General features: G+C 33.3%; 1 protein-coding gene across 4 annotated transcripts in view; it reads right to left on the bottom strand.

Moving 5' to 3' along the window:
* The window catches only part of Pds5a (PDS5 cohesin associated factor A), a 139,570-nt gene that overhangs the window by 57,948 nt on the left and 54,793 nt on the right, over positions 1-26,829 (bottom strand). For all 4 annotated transcript variants that reach the window (XM_063240490.1, XM_063240487.1, XM_063240489.1 and 1 more), the window contains exons 6-16: positions 24,246-24,372; positions 21,783-21,863; positions 17,722-17,862; positions 14,041-14,156; positions 12,464-12,558; positions 11,369-11,514; positions 9,162-9,313; positions 7,898-8,011; positions 6,417-6,498; positions 4,438-4,486; positions 4,098-4,237 (exon numbers count right to left, since the gene is read on the bottom strand). In XM_063240490.1, the coding sequence (XP_063096560.1) occupies positions 4,098-4,237; positions 4,438-4,486; positions 6,417-6,498; positions 7,898-8,011; positions 9,162-9,313; positions 11,369-11,514; positions 12,464-12,558; positions 14,041-14,156; positions 17,722-17,862; positions 21,783-21,863; positions 24,246-24,372 (1,243 nt within the window). The remainder of the gene's footprint in view (positions 1-4,097; positions 4,238-4,437; positions 4,487-6,416; positions 6,499-7,897; positions 8,012-9,161; positions 9,314-11,368; positions 11,515-12,463; positions 12,559-14,040; positions 14,157-17,721; positions 17,863-21,782; positions 21,864-24,245; positions 24,373-26,829) is intronic.

The following is a 26,829-nucleotide window of genomic DNA, read 5'->3' on the forward strand; positions in this document are numbered from 1 at the left end:
TGGGCCCAAGAGTTTAAGTCTAGCAGGGACTGACAGTGAGACCTGGTCTCAAAATAAGATAGCAGTAGGAGTGAGGTGAGTGACAGAGACCAGGAAGGAGTTTGTGGAGATATTCTAAGTGACTAAGTATTTGTAAAGTTTTTAAAGAACACCACTGAAGGACAAATTACAGCCATCTACTCCCTTATAATTTTATTTATAACTTGAACATAGAATTATTTCAGGCTGTTTGATGGATCCAAGTGTAACAGTAACTGTATTGATTAATGATGGCATTACTTTAAACATGGTGGCATCACATTAAGTAGCTCCTACTTCTAGGTGGAAGTTTCTAAAGATAAGGAATTAACTACACAGTATGCAGAAAGAAATTATGAACTAGACTTTCTGGTAAAATACTTGCCTAGAATTCTGGGTTCAACCTGAACACAGGAAGGAAAGGAGGGAAGAAGAGAGAAGCGAATGCTTTTAACTGAATACTGTACTGCTGATGAATGTATGTGCATTTTAGCCAAGGAGATAATACAGACCCTGCCCCTCTATTTTGAGATGGGGGGAGGGTGTGTGTGTGTCTTAAATTGCTACGGCTGGCCTGAAACTTGAAAGATTCTCTTGCTTCAGCCTCCAAATAACTGGGTTTATAGGTACACAAGAATGCAGTCAGCCAGATAAAACATATTATATGTGTTTACCAAAGTATAATGAACACAACAAATGGTCAGCATCCTATTTTACAAGCTTTTTTCACTAAAGCAGTATTTTATTCTATAAGACAAAACAGAAAAGAAAAAATGTCTATTGTTGACATCTTTATATAAATTAACTGTAGTATTAAACTAGATATCAATTTGTTTTCTGCGTGTAGGTCCAAAGTACTAATATCCTGAGGAAAATTAATCATTAAAAAACCTGCTTTATCATTTTGTAGTTAACTAAGTGAAATGTCACGATTTGAAAAATAAAAATATTCTAGTCAGTGTTTAGGCCTAATACATTTTGTGCTAAGTTATGGGTTCACATTTTACACCTAAATTTCAATACTGTGCAATTGTTCAAACTTAGTCTCAATGAGGTACTACTCAAATGGGAATTTTTCCTCTATCCATAAAGTTTAGTTGCTTTTTGACCTAAGATAAATATGTCAGAGATTCTCTCACAAAAAAAATGAGTAATAGAAAACTGCTGTGCAAACTTAAAATAACATAGTAATAAATGCAAAAACTAAGTGCTAGAAGACAGTTAAAAGTACATGTAACACCAACAGAATAGAAAATAAACATATATATGCAATAATACTAGAAAGTTTAATTTTAACAGCCTACAGCCTTCCAACACACAAAAACTTTTAAGACCAACAAGAAATCTTATAACTGATAGCTGAGAAAGCTTCAACCAAAAATAACCATATGCAATCCTTTTAGAAAACAACAATTAGTAGAAAGATTTGTTCTTCTTTTTTGTTGTTGTTATTTGTTTTTTGACACAAGAGTCTTGTTATGCATTTCAGGCTAGCCATGAGCTTACAGAGATCCTCTTAACTCAGCTTCCCAAGTGATAGGTTTACAGGCATGTAATCCACAACCAGCTTCAGAAAGATTTTTTAGAAACAAGTTCTTTCTGAATTCCTAATAATATTTCAGAAATTTCTGATCCAATCTATGCCAAAACTGGCATAGTATTAAATACTCACAGTAGTAATATGAGTACTACTACTACTATGAGTATTTAATACTTAATCTGTTTTTAAAATTAGGCTTTTAAAAAAAAAACTTGGTCTTGCTATGTGGTTCAGGCTGTTCTTGAATCCACTATCACTTGAATCCACTTTCTTGAATCCACTATTCAGGCTACCTTTGAAATCTCAGCAACACTCCTGCCTGAGTCTCCCAAGTGCTGGAATTACAAGCATACACTACCAGAGTCAGCAAATCTAGGCATTCTTACAGAAAATTAAATTGGGTGTGGTAGTACACGCTGGTAAACCCAGCACTTGGGAGGCTGAGGCTGGAGGACTTCGTATGGTTAAGACTAGCCTAATCTATATAGTGAGACTGAGGATTAAAAATAAGTAAGTGAATAAACCACCCCCTAAAAGAACAATAAATAGTATTACATATGTACAACAAGGGTATAATGTATTAGTCCTATAATGTATTATAAAAATTTAAAATAATAGCAATAAAAATGTCGTATTCTTAAATCCCCTTTTTTTCTTTGTACAAATTTCCTCTTTCTTTTGGTGGGGGAAAGCTCACAAAGTAGTATAGCTCCTTCATATTTGCAGAGTACCTCTGTCTCTGGCAGAGGCATTCAGCCTTTCTGGGATTACAGATGTGAACCACCACATCCTATTCACCAGAATTCATTTTTAAAGAAATATTCTTTCATGCACATAGTAGTGCCTGCCATACCCTTTTTTTTAAGGTCTCTTTCTAAAAACAAGCAATTTTTGTGGGGAATTAACTTTCTCCAGAAGATGTAACTATATTCATATTTAGCAACAACACCTGAATCTTAGACTTCTAAATAGAACTATCCAGAGTCCACATATAGTTCTCTTTTATTTCTATAGTATGTCATCTGCTGTACAGTTATTCAAGTTAGAATGCAGTCATCATTCTTGACACAGTCACCAAATTCCTACTTAATCTTTAGGACTCAAATTGGGATTCAGTTATTAGAAAACAAGCCATCCCCTCACCTATTTCCACCCTTGCCTGGAATGAGTGGTGCTCCTCTCTGTCACCAAAGCACATGATTCTAGAGCAACACACAGTATTCCTTTCTGAAATATTTATTTAACTGCCTCTGTCATGTTACCTGTAAGCAAAGTGAGAAACTATGTATAATGTACATTCTAAATCATACAATATATTATAATAGTCTAAGCCTAGGCTGGGATATAGCTTAGTAGTAGAATACTTGCCTAATATATATAAAGCCCTGGATTCCACATCCTTTATCACAAAAAACAAAAAATGAACAGTGTAAGTTTGATCAAGGGACAAACTAATATTCAAACTTCTGAATATATAATGTGCATCTGGATAACTCTGCAGGGAAGAGTTTTTTAAAATGTGCTTGATGAACCAAATGGAAGGATTTTGAGCCTTTGTTGAATGATGCAAATTCTTGCTCCCAATTTAGATTTATTTGATGGATTCCTCTCGCTTGTTATGTATGTGTAAAACTATAAAAATTATCAGTTTTTTTTTTTTTTTTTTTGGTAACAGGGATCGAACTCACGACCTGGCACTTGCCAGGCAGGTGTTTATGAGCTAAATCCCCGGCCATAATTATCAGTTCTTTAAATCTACAGGAGGACAATGGCAGAGGCCCTGTATTATCCATATGTGAAATGTCATAGTATATTATTCTCTTGGAAATCCCAGGAGGTTGATGATATTTGTAAACAAAGAAAATGAGGCACAGCGATAATGAGTGACTTGCAATAATAGCAGTGACTATATACCTAAAATTTAGAACTAAGACTCTGGCTCATAAAGTGCTGAATAAAATATATAGATGACGTTTTCTTTCCAGATAGTTTCAAAGCTATTAGTTCTCTATAAAATAAAGAGTCCAAAAATAGAATGAAGACAAGTCTATCTAGGAATTTACCTTATCTATAAATGAAATCACGTATGACATTTCTAAGGTGATTTAAGCATGGATTTTTCCTTGCTAACATACAGAAGTAAATACATACATATACAGAATTTAAAATATATTACCAGCTGATAAATACAAGGTCATGAGTTTAATCCCCAGTACCAAAAAATAAAATCTATTACCATTTATTCACTGAATGTTTGCTAAATATGAAGTACTTTAGCTTGCTTAGTTCCTAAGATCAATCACTCTGGCTTATATCTCTTTTTTTTCTTGGACTATGACTGGAAAGTGGGGACCCAATAAAAAGCATTAAATTGACCACAGATAACAATGCGAAGTAGTTTAGTACTTATAATTTTGTTAAACTCACACAAATCATTGTATATAAAAAAAGCTTTAAGGAAATATGAATTTCAAGAAAAGAAAATGTGGATTTCTATAAATAGGCTAGGAGAATAATTGTAAAAATATAATGTACTAACCACACAAATGTCCGCCTGTTTGCATGAACAGGTAGGGCTGATTAATAACTCCAACTGAGACCGCAGTTTCTCATCATCGCCAAGAACCTGGTTAAATTTCTTCACAAAATCTTGTGCTTTGCCAGGATCGGGCAAATTCTCTACAAAATTAAGAATGAATCAATACCAGAAAAGAGAATTACTAAAGTAAAATCAATTGTCTTAAAATTATAGAGCCATTAAAAAAGGACAACTCATTCTTAGAAATAGTATTAACATAAGGATTATTTTTCTTAGCACTGGGTAAAAAATGGTCTCTTTTGATGTTTACTACACTTACTGGTGAAAGAAACATACTCACTTGCTATGGTCATCAGCTTTCCAAACATCGCAGAACAGTTAGCCTCTGACTGAAATTTAAAACAGAAATAAAACAAGTAGTCATATACACTAACAAATATATGTTAAGAAGAATCAGTGCTCATCATTGTACTTGTTTCATAGTTCATCACAATTTACCCACTGGAAAATGGCTTACCATATCTAAACATATCTAAAGTTGACAGCAAAGAACTGTGGAAAAGCAACAGTGCTTGTTATGACAAATTGAAGGAAAAGAAATGTTACTAAGATACTAAAAAAATTAAGAGTAGCTGAAGCACTTGAGTTAAGTTCAGAGCCAGTCTAAGAAATACATTGAGATGTGTCTCTTAAACAATGAGAATAATCTCCCCTCTAAAAACTATTTGTATTTCTACCATCCAAAATATCAATCTTTTCTTAGCCTAATTCACATTAAATTGAAATTCATTAAATGGATAAGAAGTTGGTAATCCCAAAGTAGCTCTCAATGGGTACCTTCATTTAGTTAATAAACATGCCCATCAATTTACATTGTCTATGATTGTTTTGTATATCAAGGCTGCGTTGAATAGCTAAACAGATACTGTACAGGTGATAAAAGCTAAGTCTTTATTAACTTGCCATTAACAAAAAGTTTGCTAGTCTCTGTTCTAGCACCTGTGGGCCCTCAAAGGGTTTGCTTATAGTCTCCTGGGTCAAAATGCATAAACCAGCAAACACATTTCAACATCCATTAGGAATTTCTAGCTACTTGGGAGACTAATCATGGGAGGATCACAAGCTTGAGGCCTGCTTAAGCAATACAGGGAGAGCCCATCTCAAGCAAAACAAAATAAAATGCAACAAAACAAACAATCCAAGCCAGACCAAAAACATCCAATAAGATAATTTAAGTTCTTCCCTCCCCTTTCAGAAAACTTGAGCAAAATTTAAATTGAGATATACATTATAGCATTTATCAATTCTACACTGATAGAACAGAACAATGCAGTTTTTAAAAAAAGACTTCTAACACTGAAAAAGCAGAGTTAACTCAGCAATTCATGTGAGGCCCAAATCTTCAGGATTCAAAGTGTAACACAGTTACCTCCAAGATGACCTTAGCCACTATTATCCAGCAGTAGGTATAGTATTGCCATATTAGACTGAGTGATGACAGAAGTCTGCTGGTGTACCACTTTTTCTGTTTAAGGATTTCCAAGTTAAAAAAAAAAAAGGCTAGGGTATATTTAATGTAAATGTAAAGTTCTGTAAATAGAAAATAATTGGTGTCCTATTTCAATAGTATTTTGCTGCAAAGTCATTTTTGAATTTTCAAGTGACAAATTCAAAGACTAAACTCTAAAGCATCACATACCTAGTCAATAAATAGTGAATAAAAAGAAAAAAAAAAGACTTCTAGCTTTGTGTGGTAGTACACACCCATAATCCCAGAACAGGGGGAGGCTGAGGAAAGAGAACTGCTCAGAGTTCAAGGCCAGGCTAAACTACAAAGTGAGACTGTCTCTGGGTTGGAAAGACAAGAGACAGACAGAAAGAACGTGAACAAGCATGTAAGGTGGGGGAGAGGGAGAAGGAGACAGAGCCTGAGAAGTACAACTAACATAACTTTATCTTGGTATCTGATTCTAAGTATTTGACAATTTAAAAACCACACAGGCAGGCTGGGGGATATCGCTCAGTGACAGAATATATGCTTAGTATGGAAAAGGTTTAGGTCCAAGCCCCAAGATCAAAAACAAACAAATAAATACACACGTGATAAACGAAATCACCATTTCTTTGTCCATGCCAGAAAATAAATGTTATGTTTATTTAGAATGAAAATTAAAAAAAAAAAAGCTTGCACAATTACAAAAATTAGTTTAACTGGTATGATAAGAAGTCTGATATACTTTTTCCATGCTTAATTAAATAACAGAATAGAAAAGTAAACATGATAATTCACAAATTCATGAATTTAAGTCATGAACCTACTGTAGGCTGCTTGTGCAAATCCAATAGCTCGCGTACATGACTCCGAAGCATGTTCTGACACTTCCACATTTCGTTGAGAGCTCTAAAATTTATGCATATGAAGACACGCACTATTTAACAATACTGCAAATTATTTAACATTACATACCGCACAGTTTGTATACATTTTTCTACATCTACATAAAATTTTAAGCAACTAGTTACTGAATTTAAGACACTTGGTGTAAATGGCAATGTCTTTTCATAAGGACGATCCTAAGGGCTCATATATGCTAAGGAAAGTGCTCTGCCATCAAGAGGAAACATGTATGTGAGGTCAGAAGAAGCAAAAGATTTTCCCAGGTAAATAATCTGAAAGATACTTAAAACAGATCTAGAATGTACTAGTTCAAGAAAAGATACAGTGTTGAAGTGTATGACACATACAGGAAACTGAAATCCATTTCTGTACTTGGATGTGTACAGAGTATGAGAGCATAATGAAGGTGTAGATAAGTAACACATGACAAAGGTCTTCTGAACGTGACTAAGGAATATATATCCACAAGTCTAAAAATTATTACGAAGAAAATGCATGCACAAATAATAAGAATGTACAAACAGCAAAGAGCTAAAAAATGGATCTGATTAAAGGGAGATAGCACAATGCTTCATACTTCTCTTGCAATTTTTCTCTAATTTTGAAATTTTATACACTTACTAATTGTTCAACATATATGTGCATATATGTATACACAAAGCTTAAGTCCAAACTCAAAATACTCAAATTTCTTAATGACAGATTCACTACCTTAGTATGTATTTAATAAACCAATATAAATTGTTTATATTTGGGTATACAATGTGATTATAGCATACACAGTGATACTTTTTAAAAGCTTATTAAAGTGCAATTATCATACAACCTGGTTGACCTAGGATAGTTCCAGTGCATGCCAGTTACCCAAGCAAAAGTACCTGCAGTCCCCCTGTTCAGTCTCAAACATTTTTTTTGGATAGTTAGTCATATGGAAAACATATGCAGGAGAAGTAAAATAGGCTTTCCAGACTAACACTTACTTTGAAAGAATAAAGACCAGTAGTGTAATTTAGACACTAATTACAGTATTTGGACACAGGGGATCTTTTGAATCTCTGAAACTATATTACCAACCCACGTGCCAAATATGTGTATGTATACTGGCATATCTTTGTTGTTAACAGATCTGAATTCAAATCATAATATTTTTAAAATTATTTTAATTAATAATTAAAGGTTTTTTTTTTTCTTTTTCTTTTTTCTTTTGGGGTATTGGGGATCAAACTCACAACCTTGCACTTGCCAGACAGGTGCTTACGCTGCTGAGCTAAATTCCTGGCCCTTATCTAAGGTTTTTGATTCAAAAGAAGTATCAACAACTCCATCAACAACTAACTAAATAAGATGAAGCATTTAAATGCAATCTTTAGGCAATAATTCAGTCATTTAAACAGTAACTTACTTTACAGCATTTGGATCCAAACTAGCATATAAATAATACAAACATTTCATTCTCTCTTCTGTTTCCAGGTTGTGGGGCACAAGATACTGAGCGAAGATTTTCTCTACCAACAGTCTGTTAAAAACAAACAAACACAAACCCCATAATTAGTCTATTTTAAAGAAATAGTCATTCAGGTCATTCTGTGCAAAGATACTGTATTGAGGGTAACAGCTATGCCTCCAATGGAAAACATTAGTATATGATTAGCCCTATCCACAGATCAATACAGTTATTTTTAAATTTAGAGATATAATTTCTTTTTGTGAGTTTACTTCATAATCTATTTTTAGGCCTTCCTACCTATTCTTTAGTAGTCTGGGCACTGACCACAAATTAGTTAAGCCTACCTATACCATTAAGTTACAATTCTTAAGAAACTCAATAACCTCTTCTGATTACACTTCAACTCTTTTACAATGTTGCCATGTAGTGCAAACAGGAGGATTTTCCTTCATATTATTTTCTAGAAACATGCAGACTTTATTTCCTTTCTTTTTAATGTCTAATTTCCATGCCAATACTAGAATCCTTCTTGCTAAGATTTTACCTGTTATTCACTATTACTGGAATAAAAAAAAAGAAAAGAATCTCTCATTAGCTAATAAAACAACAGCTGTTGGTGGTTAAGTAGCCACTCTCATGCAATAAAACACAGCAAAGTACTTTATAAAAATGAACTATCAGGGCTAGGGATTTAGCTCAGTGGCACAGTGCCTGCCTGGTAAGCACAAGGTTCTGAGATCAACTCCCACTACCAAAAAAAGAAAGGGAGGGAGGGACAGGAGGGAAGAAAATAAAATGGAAAGAACTCAGTAATTCATCCTTTGGTAGTGATGGCACTGCAAAAAAGGAAACTAATAAACAGGAGTTATCAAATACTGCTCTATTACAGATAGAAGGCAAGGGTGCCTTACATTCATTACATAATCTAGAAGACAATCTACAGGGAAGTGATTATTATTCCTTTTCAAGTAAAACTGAGGTAAACAGAGCAATTATCAGAGACCAAATGAATAATGGGTCTCTGGTCTACTACCTCCAAAGTCTATGCTTAAGTCACCATTTGTTATCTTATTATTTTAGGTAGAGTCTGGTGTAAAAGAAGGTACATACAAATATTTAAGTGATTTCTAAATTGAGAAATAAATTATTTTAAAACTTAACAGAAATAAAATGAAAAGCAGTTTTACAATCACTTTTTCTACCAACACATTAGACTCACTTGTCATCAATGCTATTCTGATAATAAATATGCAAAAGTTTGTCCTTTATCCAGCTGACTTTCTCAGCAGCTTCCTTTCCTGCTTCACCATGAAGACAGTATTTCTTATACAGCTGAGCCAAGCCCATCATAGCTTCTTTTCTTACTCGCCACTAGAAAGTACAATAATTATTATTAGATGTATTTATGTATAAAAACTGCCATGCCTTTACTAGGTTTTATGATCAATTTTATGAATGCACATATAGTAGCACATTTCACCTCTTATGAAAGTTTACCAACCATTTTGAATTTGTTCATATTTAAAAATCAGATTACAGAAAAACCTCTCAAATATAAAAAAACCCAAACCCACATTTCTTCAGAAATTTTCCAGTGCAGACACTTAATGGATTACCAATTCTTTCATTTCTCTCAAAATCAAACAATACTCTACAGAAGATTTCATTTCATTCTCTCTAAAAATATATGGCTACATTTTACAAGTGATTAAATGTAAAACACAAAAATGTACAATTTGCTCTGCAAAATAAAGCCCCAGGTTCTACAATGTTTTGGTTCCCAAGTAATTCCCTTTGATGTTAACCCAGAATAAGAAAAACCAAGACCAGCATTAAGATTTCCAGGACTGCAAATTTGTAAAGGACTTTTGTGATCACCATAAGTGAACTTCTTTACTTTGTAGATGTACAGGACAAATAATTTACCTAAAAATCTCCTATTAGAGCAGAACATTTGCACTTCTAGAGGTTGGTTGGGTGAATTACTATACTAGGGACAGAATGACGGTAGGAGGAAGGTGAAACAATAAAAGACTGAAGATCTACAGTGAAGACCATGATAGTGTGTAAGGAAAACCATTAACAATTCAAGGCAATACTTTAAGTTGTATGAGTTATTTTGGTCATTTTTCACTTATTTAGTAAATAGAGTGAGACTATGTCTCAGTATAGCAGTTTAATAAGTGCCTTTTGACATCTCTCACATGAAATAAAAGTTTGCAATAAAAGCTAAGATTAATTTCCCATATTTTATTACAGAAGAAAACAAATAGTAACGAAGCTGTAACCTAACTTAGACCAAAAATCAAGGTCTGAAAATGTTCACTCAGTACTATTATAACTACATCATGTAGTTTCAGTTTGGAAGTCATTCAACAATTTTGGAAACTACAGAAACATTAAAAAGGAGTGACACTTTTCTAAAAGGAGGAAATTATATAAGTAACAATAAATTAAATGAGAGGAACAGAAGGTAATGCCAACTACTAGGTGAAGAGTAATTTTATTTCATTTAAATTAAAGAGAAAAGTGGGGTGGGGGCTTCAGGTGACCCAGTTAAAAAGTTACTTAGGGTCAACTTTCCTTTCCTGGTTTAAGTGAGGCAGAATCTTCCTGTATAGTACAGTCTGGCCTTGAACTCATAATCCTCCTGCTTTAGTCTCAGGAGAGCTGGGATTACAATTTATGACTACTAAAAAAGTGAAAAACTAAAGACTACCTCTTGCTGTATTTCAAAACCAAATGCTTCTCCAGCCTCTAATTATAGCTAAACTACACATAAACAGAGGACAAGATGTTTTCAACAATGCCAAATAGAACAGTACATTGCAGGATAATTACTGTCAAAGATAGTAGATGACTATCAATCCACCTTGCCTGCCTGTCTCCTCTTCTGGTTGATACCACTATGCCCTAGCAACTCCTATTGCTGTTCTTAACATTACTTTCAGTGTAGGTTCTAACTGCATCAAACGGAGGACACAGGAAAAGTAATTAAACACATAATAATTTCTACTGATAGGTTGGCAAAACATATGGAAACATTTCTTTAGAAGTATGCTATTTGGTTTAAGGTATAATACAGCTAAGTTATAATGTGACAGTAATAAATGACAGTGTTAAGTCTAAGAAACAAAATAGGCAACTGTTCTTTTCAAATTTAGCAGGTACGTAAGATGATAGAATAAAACTTTACTGTTCTTCTATAATGGGATGCTGTAAAAGAAACCCATTCCTAAAATTTGAAAAGATCTACAAAGATAATTAAAAGATACATAAATCGATAGCTCTTTTACAATTCTTATTAATTTATCACATGGAAAAGCTTTAGCTAATATTGTACATGATAAAAAATTATATCGATTTTATTTAGCAAACAATTTAAACACAGTAAGTTAAGGAAGAACAAAATTCCTCGTATTTTACCCGTTTATCAAGTGTTCTTTCCCTTACAAAGCCAAGCAGCTGATCATTTACTAAAGCAAGGTCTCTTTTGGCAGCTGTTATTATAGTAACAATGACATCATGACGAATAGCTTCTTCTGGGTCATGTGACCTAACCTTCAAATACTCTGCAACAAGAAAAAAACTTAAACATTATCTAATTTGTCATGATTCAGAATGACAGAAAAGTCGAATGCTTTAAGTTTTTATCTATACTGAAACATGACTTGTGAAGTATGGCATGAATTAAAAACTTTTTTTGGAGACAAGGTCTCTATGTAGTTCAGGCTAGGCTTGAACTCAGCAATCCTCCTGCCTCAGCCTCCTGAGTATTGGGATTATAGGCTTGTGCCTATATGCATAACAATTTAAAAGCACTTTCAAGGAAATGGTACTCTGTAATATCATAAAATTATTTATTACTATATATATTTTAACATTGTGTTTTAGTGGAAAAGTTGAATCACAACATAGTACCTCAAATATAATTTATAAGTTCATATAAATCAAAAGACGTCAAGAAAAAAACAGTAAAAATTCTGTTAGGTATATAGCTACACCATTATATGATACAAAATCTACATTAATATTCTATAATCTTTTTTTAACCCCTAAATTTCTACCATATCACAAAAGTCCCATATAGTTAAATGAAAGTTCTGACTGTTTTAGTCAATAACATTTTGATTGAAATCACTTACTTGGTATTATCAAATCAGTAGGTTTAAATATTCTAGGTTCACATGGTAAATGATAAAATTTACTCAAAGACAATCAATTTCCTATTATTAATTTACTATATTAAATTATATAGATTTAATTGAGCCTAAACCCAATGTCATAAATAAGTTTAGTTTCTTAAATTAGGATTTCTAAAAATTCCAAAGGATCAACACATGAAAACTTCAAATAGAGTTTTATTTTATAGACATGAAATCATTTCCTATGCCATGAAAAATAGAAATCTGAAACAATGTCAAAATTAAAATCTACTCAGAAAGTGAAGCTAGGTAACAGGCTGCATTTATATTTATTTGTGTGATTATTCTAATATTTGTAATAAATGAGGTAGCTTACCTGTAAGATCCTTTGCTAAATCTGGGTGGTTCATTAAACAGTGACTGGCAAATTTCACACTTTCTAATCTCACAGGAACATGAATGTCATTGAATCTACACAGAAAATGATTGCTAAATATTAACACTAAGACAAAATACTTATTTTCAAATAAGTAATATCTAACAAGTGCTTATAAACAATAAATACATTAAAAATGCATTATGACAGCTTAGTGTGTTTTGATGGAAAATATAAAATACAGTAAGCTAAAAGATACAGAATTTCACAAAAATATTTGACTTATCATGCTAAAGCATAAAACAATATAAACATATCATCCAATTCAAACTACTCATTTTATAGACCTAAAAATTTGACAGGGCATGACTGGGGATGTTGCTCAGTGGTATAGTACCGGCCTGGAAAGCTTGAGGCCCTGGGCTGGATTTCCATAACCTCTTTCACCCAAAAGATATGCAACCAAAAAGCAAAAAAAGCCTGCTTCCAGAAAAGTTAGAGAACTGCATAAAATGTGTGAGTTACACTGCATCATCATCAAAGTTTAATGAGGCTGGGATCTACTTATATTAAAATGCTGTCTTAGGGTTGGGCAATGAAGCTCAATGCTAAGAGTGGCTACTCAGCATGCTTGAGGCCCTGGTTCCATCTGCAGAAACACACATGCTCTTTTAAAGGTCCATATAACAATTTAGTTAATATAAATAATAAGACTAAGCTTAGCAACGCAAATTGAGCAACCTTTAAAATGTATTTATTAATGACAAATGTGATTTTGGGCTATAGGTGTAGCTCAGTATAGAAGCACATGGTTAGTGTGCCTGGGGTTTAATCGTCATGACAGAGGGGGAGGGCAGATGTAATAATGTGATATATTTTTATTTTTTAAGTAATCTCATTACTAAGTAAAGTTAATGAATATCTCAATGTCTATAGTTATCTACCTTATTATTAGAGATAATTTCCTTGTTTTAATAAAATCTTACATTTGGACTTTATCACTTCCTAGCAGCCAGAGAAAAATTAAACTTTATTATTTACCATCAAGTAAACTATAAAGCAACAAAACATTTAATGTGGTAAACTTCTTGGAGAGTAAGGGCAAAAAGGAACAAGGGAGGGTTATTTACAGTGGGTATTGTAAAAATATGTTATACACATATTTTAAAAAAGTAGGACTAGGGGCTGGGGATTTAGCTCAGCGGCATAAGCGCCTGCCTTGCAAGCAGGCAGTTGTGAGTTTGATCCCCGGTACCGATAAAAAGGAAAAAGACAAAAAAAAAAAAAAAAAAAAAAAAAAAAGTAGGACTAGGGAAAAACAAGATGTTTGTAAAATGAGATAAATACTGATGATCAAACATGTTCCAGTCACTTTTTAGATCTCTGTATGCTTTACTGAGGTTCTAAGATGGTATCTATTTATTCCAAGACAATATCATAAATAAAAAAGTATTAAATGGATAAGTATTTTTAATTAAAAATTGTCCTACAATTTATTCTAAAAAAACCTGCAATGTTCAGTTGAACCCTACTGACTACTCTCCAAAATATAGAAATATGAATTTCATTTCTCTTACCGTCCAAGAAAACACTGCCAAAGAGGACGATTCTGTGTTGCCAAGTCAGAATCTTTAGAGCCAAACAATTTAGCTAGAAGTCGAACAACAGCTAATCGTTCTTCTCCATCATTGCTCTACAAAAGGAAAAGGGAAAACAAGTGAAGGCTAAGATTTTCTATCAGATTATAAAAAATGAATAACTAGAGACGATCTAATTTCATATTTCTCCTTAAAATGGTGAGATTTTAAAATATTGTTTTCACTTATTATGGAAAAATCTCTTTTATTTGATGTGAGATTATGTGCTTCTCTGATCTTACACTTTCTACCAAACTGCTAATTTATGCTTACTTCACTGATTATGTGTAATCTACACATTGGTTATTGATTTTGTACAAATATACAGATACTTCACTACTAACACTTGTCTAAAGAAAGGGAAAAGCTTCTGTGAAAGACAAAGTTGCAAAATAATACCACTCCAAGAATTATAAAAGGCCTTAAAGGATTAGTATTTTGGTTTAGATCTAAAATATCCCTCCAAAGTATCTATCATGTAGTACTCAGAAGCTGGGCTTGTTGGAAGGTGACTGGATCATGGGGATGCTATACTCATCAGCGTATTAGTGCACTGATGAGTTCAGTGTTGTGAACCAGGTGGGGCCTGGTTGGTGGTGGGTCAACTGACAGTCCTCTCTTCTCTCTTTCTGCTTGCTGTCTGCCACAAAGAGAGCAGTGTTCTCCACCATACCCTTCCATCATCTCTGTACTGGCAGCAGCTGACCAGGGACTGAATCACCTGAACCATGAGCCAACTTAAACTTCCCCACCTTAAGTTGTGCGTGTTAAATATTATGGCCTTACAGGGGAAAGCTGACTAATATAGTGAGATGAATTGAACACCACAAAAAAGTAAAACTTAGTGATTTTTTGCTAAGAGTCTCCTAGTTTCTTGTAATGAACCAATACATAAAATTTTGCTCTTGTATCACATTTTAATATAAATTACTTTGAAGCTACATGGGATGTGAAATCTTTTTTAATCACTATGTACTAGGAAAATAAATGCAATACTTAATACCTAAAAGCAACTTTTTTTTTCTAAAAGCAATTTTAAAAGTTCAAATGTAATATTTGTTTAATACAATGTCAGGTATTCAACAAACAAACTGTGGGGAAAGATAGAAATTAAAATAGAAGGCTGGGGATTTAGCTCAGCGGCATAAGCGCCTGCCTTGCAAGCAGGCAGTCGTGAGTTCGATCCCTGGTACAGATATTAAAAAAAAAAAATTAAAATAGAAAAATAAAGACCAAGAAATATAATCTTTTCCTTATGAACATTTTAACTCACAAAGAGTTTTCTGGGAAAATAGGGAGATTTATATTAAACAGAACAAAACAAAAATTTATGTCAACCTTTAACACAATTATGAGTAACAAAGTAATTTTCATTTACAAAGTTTTTCTCAAGCAAAGTGAACAATGCTAAGGGATATCACTTTTTAATAACTTAAACTTGCTAGCCAACGTAATTTATTTTGAAGAGAAAAAATTACTTAACATGTCAAACACTAGACTACATTTTATTCTACTTGTGACTAATTTAGTAGACTTCACAACTATAAACTACTCAAGTTAAACTAAATAAAAACTTGCTCTTTCTTTATTTGGTAAAATTTAAACCATATTCCTTTACTCAATGGTTAGTGATTGATGATAAACGTTTTGGTATCAGAGACCCATGTCTCTGATGTGCTGCTATATTGTTAAGTCTATGTCAAAGTAAGTATTATCACATTATACACTAAATTACAAACACATATTGGAGCCAGGTGTGGTGACATACACCTGTAATCCTAGCACTCGGAAGGCTGATGCAGAACTGTTGGGAGTTTGAGACCAGCTTGGGCTACAAAGTGAGGTCAGCCTAAATTGCATAGTGAGACCCTGTCTCAAACTGTCAAAAAAAGAGGTAATTTTATACAGAATTAGCTGACTAGTTTTAATTTTTAAAAAAAACAGAGTCAGGAAATTTATGAAAAAGGTCATGTTGATGTTAACTTTATAGCACAGTTACAAAATCGAATTGGATCAGTGAAGAAATGTAGATACAAAATAAAGGAGTAACGGATGGCATTACTGAGGTCTAACTATTTTGTAGTCATATAAGAAACAAGGGCCCATTAGTGCTAGATTGTCTAATGTTTTTCAAAATTGAAAATGCATACATCTGGATTTATTTTCAAGCTAGATTCAGCTTCTCAGCATCTCTGCTTTAAATAAATGAACCTGTACACACATGTATATACAACAGTACAAGCAGCCATTACAGCACGGCTTCCCTCAGCTTACATTAAACGCACAAAAATAAATCTAAGACTAATTTGTAATCTATGCATACCATATATGACAGTAGTCTTGTCTGAGAATTAAAAGGGATTGACTCTACATATTTAAATCTATGACAGGTTGAAAGAAAATGTTTGAATGCCTTACAGAAAAAAATAATTTACGCGTATGTATTTTAGGAGGTTAAACAAAAACACTGTATCTTGTTTCTTATCTCAAAATTTTAAAAAACACCCAATTTTAGTTTTACTTATATCAGAGTTTCAGTTAAAAATCAAGGGGGCTGGAGATTTAGCTTAGCGGCATAAGCGCCTGCCTTGCAAGCAGGCAGTCGTGAGTTCGATCCCCGGTACCGATAAAAATGAAAAAGACAAAAAAAAGAAAAAAAAAAAAAAGAAAAATCAAGTAAAACATTATGTATAGTGATGCACAGTGATGCAAGCCTATAAACCCAGCAACTCAGTAGGGAGAGACAGGAAGACTACAAGTCATAGGCCAACTTGTGCAATTTAGATTGTGTCTCAAAATGTAAAATAAGCTGGGGATTTAGCTCAGTGGCATAAGCGTCAATCCTGGCAAGCGCAAGGTCGTGAGTTCAATCCCCAGTACCAAAAAAAAAAAAAAAAAAAAAAAAGATAAAGTTGAACAAAATGTAAAATAAAAGAACTGTGGTTGTGACTCAAGTGGTAGAGTGGTTTCCTAGCATGCTCAAGATCTTAGGTTCCATCGCCAGTACTACAACGAAACATATAAAAAGAAAATGTAGAGTTAGGCTTTAGCCGCATGCGATGATTCACGCCTATAATCCCAGCACTTGGGAAACAATAAGGCAGAGGCTACCTTTGGCAACATAGTGAGTTCATGCCCAGCCTCATTTACATAGCAAGACTCTGTCTCAACTGCACCCTGCAAAAGTTAGGCTCTAATGTTTAGTTAAGACGCTGGATCAAGTGTAAGCTTTTTTTTCTTATTTTTGCTGTTATCCTTGCTAGTTGTAGTAGTAACAGTATAGTCTCAACAAATTCAAACAAGTGTTTGATTTATTCCATAAAAAGGTCATACAATTCTAATTGAAACCTTTGGAATACTCAATTTAAAACCCTCTTTTAAAAAAACCAAACACTTAACCTATTATCAACATAGCATATATTGTAAATTTTAGGATAACAATATTTTTTGGTTTATCATTTTAACATCTAGTATAACTTTGCCACATAAATTCTCAACCAAATGAGAGTTTTCTGAGAAATGTATACTTGAAAAGGAAGATGGTAAATTACACTCTTAATAGTTAGAAACTCTCCAATATATCCTTTAAACTTAAAGGCCTTGAAAATTAATCAATCCTACCTTCAGTTTGAATTCAAGCTGCGGCATGACAGATAATAACAAATGAGGATCTATGGCAAAAAGTTCCTGAATCAGATCAAATACATGTTCTGACAAATCACTTACTGATGATCTTCCCAGCACCAGGACTTGATTGAAAAACTAAAGGAGATATTAAAACAATAATAGGTTTTTCGTTTAAAAAATTTTGAATCACTTTATGAATGTGTTTTAAAAAAACTATTATATAGTCAGGCATTGCATACAAAACTGAAGGAGATGATACAGAATAAGAATTGATAATAAGATGTTTGAATTATTAATATATAATAAGACAGTCATCAAACAAAAGAATATACTTCCCACTAATATCAACTCACAAATATTACAAGTAAAAAAAGATTGGATTGTTTACCTGTGTTTCAATGAATAATTGTCTGTACAGTTTACTATAGAGAATTTTATAGAGCTACTTCCTTATAGTAGAGAAAAATGTTCAATTCTCTGCACCTGTTTCTTATTTAAAACTTTTTTCCATTGGTTTGCTAATAAACAGTATTTAAAGATGAAAAGTTTTTGTTCATTTGTTTTTGTCAGTGTAAGAAAAAAGGTAAATACATTTTGACTCAAGACACAAAAAGAAGAAAAAACTGGTGATACAAAAACTAGTTAATAATTTAAGAGAGAGAAAGAATATATGTAATATTAAGGGCGTAAGTTAAAAGCTATTCCTCCTTCCCCCAGCACCTACACACTCAGCAGAATGAATTAAATGTAAAAGTGTTAAGGAGGCAGCTGTCCAACTGATACAAGCATGCTTCTGATATCACAGAATGATAAGTATCTTTCAAGAACCAACACAAACTAAGTTTCAAATATTCATTTTTTCTCTAGCATAGCCAATTAGAGAAAGATGCACTTCAAAAGCTTTGAAGAGAGACACTGATAATGCAAGTATTCTCAAATGAGGAGGCAAACACACCACAGACAGAAAATTAAATTGAGATGAATTATATAGATAGAAATAAACATCTGGATTGCTGAAAAAGGAAAATGACAGGGTTGGAGGGGTGGGGGAGCTGGTTCAAAACTTCCCTGACCCCCTTCCCTCAGCAAACATGCCATCTTGGAAGCAAGTTCTAAAGGCCCAAAGAAAGGAGACAGTGCTGCAGAGGCCAGGCTCAGGAAGAGGCTCCTCTTACACACTCTTCCCTCTTTTCTCTCTCCTTCCTGTTCCCTCCACACCCCAAACTGATTCCTAATAGCAGCAGAGTAAAACTTGTAATGATCATTAATAGAAAGATGAAACTGTCAAAAACAAATTTAAATGTTCATGATTGATGAATGCTGGATAACCAGCAGCAATTATTTCCTGACAACAAAGTGACTAGGTCCAATCCAATTAAACTGAATAGACAGGGATGGTGAGGCAGAAGGATCATTGCAAATTTCAGACCAGCCTAAGCTGTACAGTGAGTTCAAGGCCAGCACAAACTGCACGGCGAGACCCTGTCTCAAAGACAAAAACAAAAACCACAAAAACTGAATAGAATGAAGTGACAAAGGCAATATATAACTAGAAACAGAACTTAACTACAGAGATTTTCATTCCAGCAATCTCCTCACTCTACTTGATCTCAAACCCTTAGTACCATACATGTAAATATGAAAAAAAAGGGACAAAATGCTTGCAAAAACTCTTCTACCCTCAAAGTAGATGAAAAGAACTCAAACACCAAACAAGCAGTCTGTACACAACAATTAAAGCACTCTGTACACATCAAAGAAACTCAGTAACCTCCAAAATGATACAACCAAAGTGCAGTTAAATCAATGTATTTAAGAGTCAAAAAATTAGCAGAGCTAACTGAAACTATTCAAAATATAAATGAAAACTTTTACTAAAGAGTCCACAAAAAAGTGCCAAACAGAAATCCCCAAAATAAAGAATTTTACTGAATATATGAACACCAGAAGTAACCACTGGGAGGAAGAAGTATGTGACCGTAAGGGCAGACTTAAAAGACAAGATCATATACTCCTAGAAACCAGAGAAATTTTATAATCATTTGCATATTAAAATCATTCATGAATATTCAATGGCTCACAGAAGAAATTAAATAATTCCTACAGAAAATAATTCCAGTACAACATACCAGAACCTGGTATACCAGGACACAATGAAAACAGTCCTAAGAGGGAAGTTTATTGCTGTAAATACAGTAGAGCAGAGCAAGCGCAAACAAATAACATCACAAGGTACCTAAAGGTCCTAGAAAAACAAGAGCAGTTAAACTCAAATTTAGTATGAAGAAGTAAATCATAGATTAAAGTGGAAATTAATGAAATTGAGACAAAAACTACAAAGGATCAATGTACAGTTTAAAATACAGCATGCTTTCTCTTACATGAGAAACCCAATGTATGAATAATTCAAAAATAATGAAGATATGTTAGGTACACGTGCCTACTCCCTAAGATGAATGTAAATGTACTACAAACATGTATTAATAAGAATAAAAAGAACATGATGAATCATACTACTTCAAATTCTTTACGAAAGCCAAGTTAAATTTTTTAACTAGCTATGATTTGAAATTAAACCATGGTTTTGTTTTAAGTGAATTGAGTATTGTACCTTCTGTTTAGCTGACAAATGAGTGAATTAAAGGATGTGTTTCTTTAAAACACAAGTAACTGATTCTAACTGTTCCATCCACTATCCTCTGGTCCCATGTCCAGAATACCCATTAAAGAAAACTTCAAGGCCAGCCTGAATTACGTAGTAAAACCAGTCTCAAAAAACAAAGTAAGGCAAAAATGAACAAGGATACATAAAACACCAAGGCTGTATGTTTTTTTTAGGGCTACCCTTTTAAAAATAAATTATACAGTGAAAGTGTTGGCTGGGCATGGTAGTACATGCCTATAATCCCGGCAGTCAGGAGGCTGAGATAAAAGGACTGCTGTGAGTTCGAGGCCAGCCTCAATATACAAGACCGTTTTCTCAACAGCCTAAACTACACAACAAGACCCTATTTCAATAAATAAACCAAAAAAACCAAATAAAACTGTCTTACAGAAAAAACTTATGAGTCCTTACAAATAATGAAGAAGATAGTTTTAATAAGCTAATCACAGAAGCTTGGAAAGCTATTTGTGGAACTATATATGAAAATGATCAGTGACGGTTACTTCTGCAAAGTAAAAATACAGTATTCTACTTGAAAAACGTTTCACTGTGTATTTTTTTATACCACTTGAAAATCTTTTTTAACTCATTTAAAAATTTAGTAACAGAATACTAATATTACATGATTTAAGTTAACAAATCCTTAATTTGGTTTTTATGAGAAAAATATTCAGTAACAGATAAATGTTACACGTACAAAGATTATTTATAAGGGAAAACACAAAAGAATTTCAATGCAAGACAATAATTAAATGGTTATTACCAACTTCAAAGAACATTTATAGTCATTGGTAAAATATTAATTATTATATTAAGATAATATTACAAATCTTTTATTTTATCTAAACTACTGAGGAGAACAAACTTTCTGTGTGTGTGGGGGGGGTAACAGGATCTAACTTAGGGTCTTGCACATGGTAGACAAGCACTGAGTTACATCCTAGCCTCTAGTCAATAAATTTTCTAAAGAAGGTATTTATATAACTATATAAGAAGGATAAACAGAAGGGTTTTTAATAATGATCTAGAAGAAACAGAAGAAAATGTATAAATTAAGACATAGATAGTCTCAGATGAAGATGGAGAAAATAAAGGTAATTAGCATACCTTGGAGATGATAAGAAAAATAGACACAAATACAGAAGGAGTGGGAGCTGTAGATACATTTTCAAAAAATAGCACCCGTCTTAAACCATCTAAAAGCAATGCTAATAAAAGCTTATGAGGTCATGCTGCATTTCTTCCACTTGTATGTGAGATACATAAATATTTTACATTTGCTCTAAACAGATTAAAGTTGTTTATAGGATAAACGTGTATGTGAATGGTTCTAATAAACAGTGAATAAAGAATTACACAATTATAGAACAAATATAGAAAAAATACATACATTGGCAATGCATGCCTCAATAGTCTGAACTGTCCTCTTTAAGAGGACTTTTGCAAGGTCGAAGGACTGTTTATTTAAGTTCTGAAAAAGTAAAAACACACAAAGTTACAAATTAGTGAATTTATGAAAAGCACCATTAGAACATTGCAGTATCCTACTCAATTAACATGAATAAAAAATATAACTGAAAACTATTCAAGATTTTACCATATTCTGTGGTCAAGTGGTCTTAAAAGTCACAATTTGAACTCAACAAATAAAAAATTAAAGTGTACTGGACAGCCAAAAGTGTAACCCTATATTATTAGTTTTACTCAACTAATATTGGACTAAGCCTTTTTTATTTTTTTCTTTAACTTGCATGAGCTATGCTCACTCCCACCTATCTTAAAACACCACCTTTGACTCCCTCATTCTAACCAACGACAGTCAGCATTTAATTACTTAACCACTACACATTCTGAGAAAAAGAGGACCTGGAAAGTTTCCAAATTAAAAAAAAAAAAGGTTCTTGATCGATTTTATGCTAGAAATGGTGAATACTGTGCTCCCTCTTTAAGTCCCAGGGCACTATAACAAATTAAAGGGCTTGAGAAAAAAATAAGTCATTGACAAATGTTTAATTTTGAAGAGAACTTATTGAAAAAGGTATTTAAAAATTACCTGCTCACATCTCTATCCCATTTTGGATCAAACTGAGGTTGATTCACCATTTTTGCCCTTGTCTCAAATAGGTACATATTCATGATGAGGAACCTTGGGGATGGGACCCAAATTTCCAACATAATTCATATAAACCTTTTATACCGAGCCTAAAGGTAATTTTATACAATATTTTTTGGAACTCCTGTGTTTTCACTACAGTTTATCACAAAAGATCAGTCGTGGAATTTTCCACTTGTAGTATCAGGTTGACAAAAGATTGTGCATTTTGTAGCATTTCAGTTTGGAGATGTAAAACCTATTTTTCCTATTTATCTTTACAACAGATGTTAGCAACTTTGGCACATGATTTTATTTTTCTCCTTTTTGTATTAGAACTTCTACCTTTTCACTTAAATGAAGCATGTTATGATTTCGCTTTGGCATTATCGGAAAAGCCAGGCTTACTACTCTAAACCTTTTGAGTCATATAAGTAAAATAAGGGTTATCTAAATGCAAACACCGTAATACCAAGCCATCTGATTCCAGACTTGACTATAAATCACTAACGGACTGATAGCATATACAATGTAGATAGGATGATCAATGAAATGATTCATGCTGGCCAGGACAGAGCTGGATAGTGTATTTCATCACACTAGTTAGAATAGTATGCTAATTCAAATTTATGCATTATTTTTAGAATTTTCCATATAAGGCTTTTGGACAGTGATTGACCATGTGTAACTAAAAAGGTGGCAACTGAAACCACAAATAAGAGAAGACTACTGTACTTACATAAATATGTTAATAGTTGAGATTTGATCCATGAGCCATAGATAGCTTCCTGACCCCTGTTCTAGACTTTTATTCCATTGGCAAAAGGATAAATTAACTAAAGTTAATGTTTGTTTCTTAAGAGTATATACTTTCTATTAATAAAATAGAATATATCTGGCTAAAATATAAACTTCAAACATACTTGCTAAGATTTTTCTTATTCTGCTTGAGATACCCTTTTTGCCATCCTCTATTTTCTACCAACTATATTCATGTGAATAAATGAATATTTTTTAAGAATCAAGAGAATATTTAAAAGAATCAAGAGAATTTGAAATTAATCACATTCTGAGAGTAAGTATAGTTAGACACACTAACACCTGACAATAGGTTACTGAACCATTAGGGCAAAAGAACAGGAGGGTAAATATTAATACTGGGGGAAGGTAGGTGTGCTAAGAGTAAAGCTCAGTGGTGGAGCCTGTAGAAAGCCAAGTCCTTCAGTTTCCTAGAGGACCTGGTAGAGAAAATAGAGAAAGGAAACAGGGAGAAATGCCACAGCTCTCAAACACCCTTTTCTCCATAAAAGTAACTAAATAATTCCCATTTATGCTTAAATCTTCTTCTGAAAGTGCCTATAAAAAAAGTCCAGTATGAGTTCTGAAAAGAAATCCAAACTCTCATGTTTCATATTTATATTACAAAGGATAAAAGACATTTCTTTACCAGACAAAACTAAAAACCACCACCCCAAGACTGCCTTGTAATTCCCAGGTGGGTTATGAGTCATGAATACAAAACATTCCTACTCTCCAGAAACAAGAACTGAATCAAAACCTTACATAATCTTAAGTGTATTTTATATAATCTTAAGCATAAATACATCTACTAAAAATAATAGCTACAAGGCATATGTGCAGCTCTATTTTATTAGAGACAAAAGGGTAACATTGGAAATGATTAAATGTGATTATAAATTCTCAAAAATCAACCATAGCACCTTTAAATATTAATCTCTCATATCTCCACACTATACAGACCTTATGTGCAGGAATGAGGTTAATAAGTATGGAGTCCAATAATTCTTGAGTAACTCCATCACCTTCCATGATGATAGAACTCATCAAGTCTAGCATGTGCATTTGTACCTTCTTATTGTGGCTATTGCTAAAAAAGGAAATAAAAAAAATTGATGCACACATAAAGACAATTAAACTTCCCAATTTAAAACAATAATCTCAATCTATAAAGATTTTCACATGAGAAAACAGTGGCAACAATGCCAAAGAAATTTTGGCAGGTATATTTACTTCTCCCCTTCTCTGCAGTTTACAGATGTAAAGTATGGTAAAGTATTTCACAAAAATTAAAATCATCCTAACTGGCCTGGGGGTTAGCTCAGTGGCATAAATGCCTGCTTGGCAAACGCAAGGTTATGAGTTCAATCCCAGTACCAAAAACAAACAAATAAACAAACAAAAAACCCATCGTAACTTTTAATGAAGTACATTCTGCAGACACATATGCACATACAACCTGCCTTGAAAGGAATGGCATCCCAAGAAAATTGATGCATTATAAATACACAAGGAGGTTTAAATCATGTAACCTTAAATAACAAAATTGACTTGTCTAGCACTGAGTGGTAATATTCAGAGATAAAAGCTAAAAAGTTGGTAGAAAAACTGTTCACACTGTTAGATGCACTGTTTTCACAATTCTGATAAAGATGCTTATTTTGCATACCTCTCAACTATCTTGTTTACTTTACAAGATGCCAGTAAATGTCTATCTAGCATAGGGTGAACTAGAGAATTAGATGCAAAATCTGAGTACTTGAGTCTCAGACCCATAATTACTTGAGGGTAGGAAAGGAATGCAACAATAAAGAGACTCAAAATTATTCCACAAATTCTGCAAGTTTAAATCAGTAAACTCAGATTTTCACTTCTGGCAAGAGTTGATTACAAAAATAGACTTTTCCTAGTATCTATAGCAACTAAAAACCAGGTAAAATATATGAAAATAGCTGTTTTCAGATACCAGACATGATGTACATACATGGTACAATTTTCCTAGCTTAGGAAGGTAAGTTTTTGTCTTCATTTAGGATGGGTATTTAAGGAGACTAAAATTTGCGTAGGAGAAAGCTATTCAGCACAAGCTCAAAGAATTTCAAATGTTTACTGATCACAAGGAAAAGATTCCTTGATTTGGAGTAAAGAACTCCCTGAAAGTACCAGAATGATCCCTAAAGCTCAGAAAGCTTTCAAAAGTAATCAGAAGGGTATATATAAACTCACAATCACTAGAAGCTCAAAAGATTCTCAAAAGTATAAGAAACAGAAAAAAAATCAGTGTAATACATTATAACACAATCACCTAAAGTGAACAATGAAGAGAAATCCTAAATGCAATCTGAGAAATAGAAGTAAATCATATACAGAAAGACAAAGAGTAAAAACAAAAAATAGCTTCTTGGAAACAAAAGCCAGAAAAAGATTGTGGAAGAAACCCTAGCAACCTAAACTCTGAACACTGAACAAAATGAATATGGAACAAAGACTTTTTCAGGTACAGAAAAGATGACAGAATTCCATTACCTGCAGGACTAAACTAAGTAAATGTTAAAGTTCTTCAGGTTGAAAAATAAATTATGCTAGATGTAAATCTGCATTTATGCAAACAAATGAAGAATATCAGAAATGACAAATGTATAAAGTTCAATCAACAAGTGCTTCTTTTTGAAAATACTTATTTATTCTTGAGACAGGGTCATGTTATACAGTTCAGGCTGGCCTTGAATTCACTATGCAGGCCAGGATAACCTGAACTCCTACCATGCTTCCTGGCGAGCTCTTCTTTTTTATGGGCAAGTCTTTGTTTACTCATATTGTTGTAAATTATTTGAATTATTAGGTAAAACAATGTAAACAGTCTCAGATTCATGCCATAAAAACACTAACAGGCTCAAAGAAAACTATGTGTACATATAAGTAACCCTGAAAGGGAAGACTGGTAGAGTTGAAACAACAGCAGTGATGAGGTAGATTTAGTATACAGTTAAGGTCCAAGAAGCAGCAGAACGAAACTAAGTTGTTATTGGTGGTGGTCATTATAATCTCAAAAGAAAAACCCTGCCCCAAGTCCTGCAATATAAACAACGCTCACTAATCATTCCCATTCCTGTAAGCATATCTCTATAATACTCATTCTTCCCTCCATCAAGATACTGTATAGAGGGCTGGGGATATAGCTCAGTGGCCCAACACCTGCCTGGCAAGCATGAGGCCCTGAATTTGACTTTTGGTACAAAAAAAAAAAAAAAAAAAAAAAAAAAGATACTGTATAGAGTGGAGGATTTAGATGTGTGGCTCATTAGCAGAGAGCTTGCCTAGCACATGCCAGGCCCTGGATTCAATCCTTACCTAGCACCACAAAGAAAAATATAGTAACATGTAGAGTCTATCCAACCAACACTTAAATCTGGTTTTGTATGAGTGTCTTGCACTATGGTCTTGATGAGCCTACCAATGTTTGAAAATGGCTTCTGAAGTAAAGTTTGCCATTTCTTGATTCTGAAACCTAGTCAGTGTACCAAGAAGTTGGCTTTGCCTGGCGGGT

Source organism: Cavia porcellus, unplaced genomic scaffold, assembly GCF_034190915.1.
Source record: "Cavia porcellus strain 051 isolate PalLab524CR breed Dunkin Hartley unplaced genomic scaffold, mCavPor4.1 scaffold_30, whole genome shotgun sequence".
Taxonomy (NCBI): Eukaryota; Metazoa; Chordata; class Mammalia; order Rodentia; family Caviidae; genus Cavia; species Cavia porcellus.